This window comes from Varanus komodoensis, unplaced genomic scaffold (genome assembly GCF_004798865.1).
Source record: "Varanus komodoensis strain SLA01 unplaced genomic scaffold, ASM479886v1 scaffold89, whole genome shotgun sequence".
Classification (NCBI taxonomy): Eukaryota; Metazoa; Chordata; class Lepidosauria; order Squamata; family Varanidae; genus Varanus; species Varanus komodoensis.
In genome coordinates, this window is record NW_025336587.1 from 221,291 (window position 1) to 222,307 (window position 1,017).

The 1,017-nt window shown below is 50.9% G+C and overlaps 1 protein-coding gene across 1 annotated transcript; it reads left to right on the top strand.

Moving 5' to 3' along the window:
- The first annotated feature begins 478 nt into the window (after nucleotides 1-478).
- Nucleotides 479-742, top strand: LOC123016853 (ubiquitin domain-containing protein TINCR-like). The gene has a single exon (XM_044417526.1). The coding sequence runs from the start codon at nucleotides 479-481 to the stop codon at nucleotides 740-742; it is 264 nt and encodes an 87-aa protein (XP_044273461.1).
- Nucleotides 743-1,017: the final 275 nt, after the last annotated feature.

Consider the following 1,017-nt stretch of genomic DNA (forward strand, 5'->3'; position numbering starts at 1 on the left):
TTAGACGTGCAGCTACACATTTTTCAAATGCTGCTCAGAGATGTGGAAGCACGCTTTGAAAGCTGTGCTCGTGTTTCTCTTTGGGGTGCGTGTGGAGCAGGTACTCACAATTTGCAAATGGAAACAAAATCCTTACATGTCCCTGGGTGCCCCAAGAGGGAGCTGTGTGGAGATCTTTCGTGCCTCCTGCTCATGGAGATCTTGGGGACCAACCCAAGGCTCTATGCATGCAGAGCACACACTGCGCCTTCTGTACGCCTCAAAAACAAGCAGGCTGTGACACTCCCGGGACAAGTTGCTCTCTTCCTCGGAATGAGAAGCATGCAGCTCCACAGTCAGCTGGAACCGGTTTAGCCAGACCTGAAGGGTGGTAGTATTCTCTTCCGAAACCTGTGCTGGGAGTTTCTTCTGTCCTTCCTAGAGCAACTTCATGCTTTTTTCTGTGGCCATCTGAGCTTCTTTTCCAAAGCCAGAGGGAATGGAGACACTACGGAGGAGCCTCTCCCGTTGGAAGAAGTACCACATCAAAGTCCACCTGGCTGAGGAAGATCTGCTGCTCCCACTTACTGTCCGGCCCACGGATAACATGATGGACTTGCGGGCCCTTCTGGTCCGGGAGGGCATCACCTCCTGGAAAAAGACGTTTTATTACAATGCCCGGCAGCTCGCGGAAGATGAGACGGTCAAGGAAGCCCAGATCCAGAATGGCTCCGTCCTTTTACTCCTCAGCGACAACAGGTAGGTCTTTTAGGACCACAGGGAGCCAAATGACGGAGCAGAACAACCTGCAGTCTAGCTCTGGCCCTAGTGAGTGACCAGGGGCCACAGGAGGGCCAAGCTGGAGTTCCTGGCCCTTTCCAAAATTCAGTTCAGAGCGCATTTTAGGACCGTTCAAACAGCAGGAAATGAAAATGTCAGGATTGTGCAGTCCATACAGAAATCCAGTACTTGGAATGTCATATTTGTTACAACACCCAAAGAAGCTACAAAAACAGGAAACCCAAATGATTAAGGGAA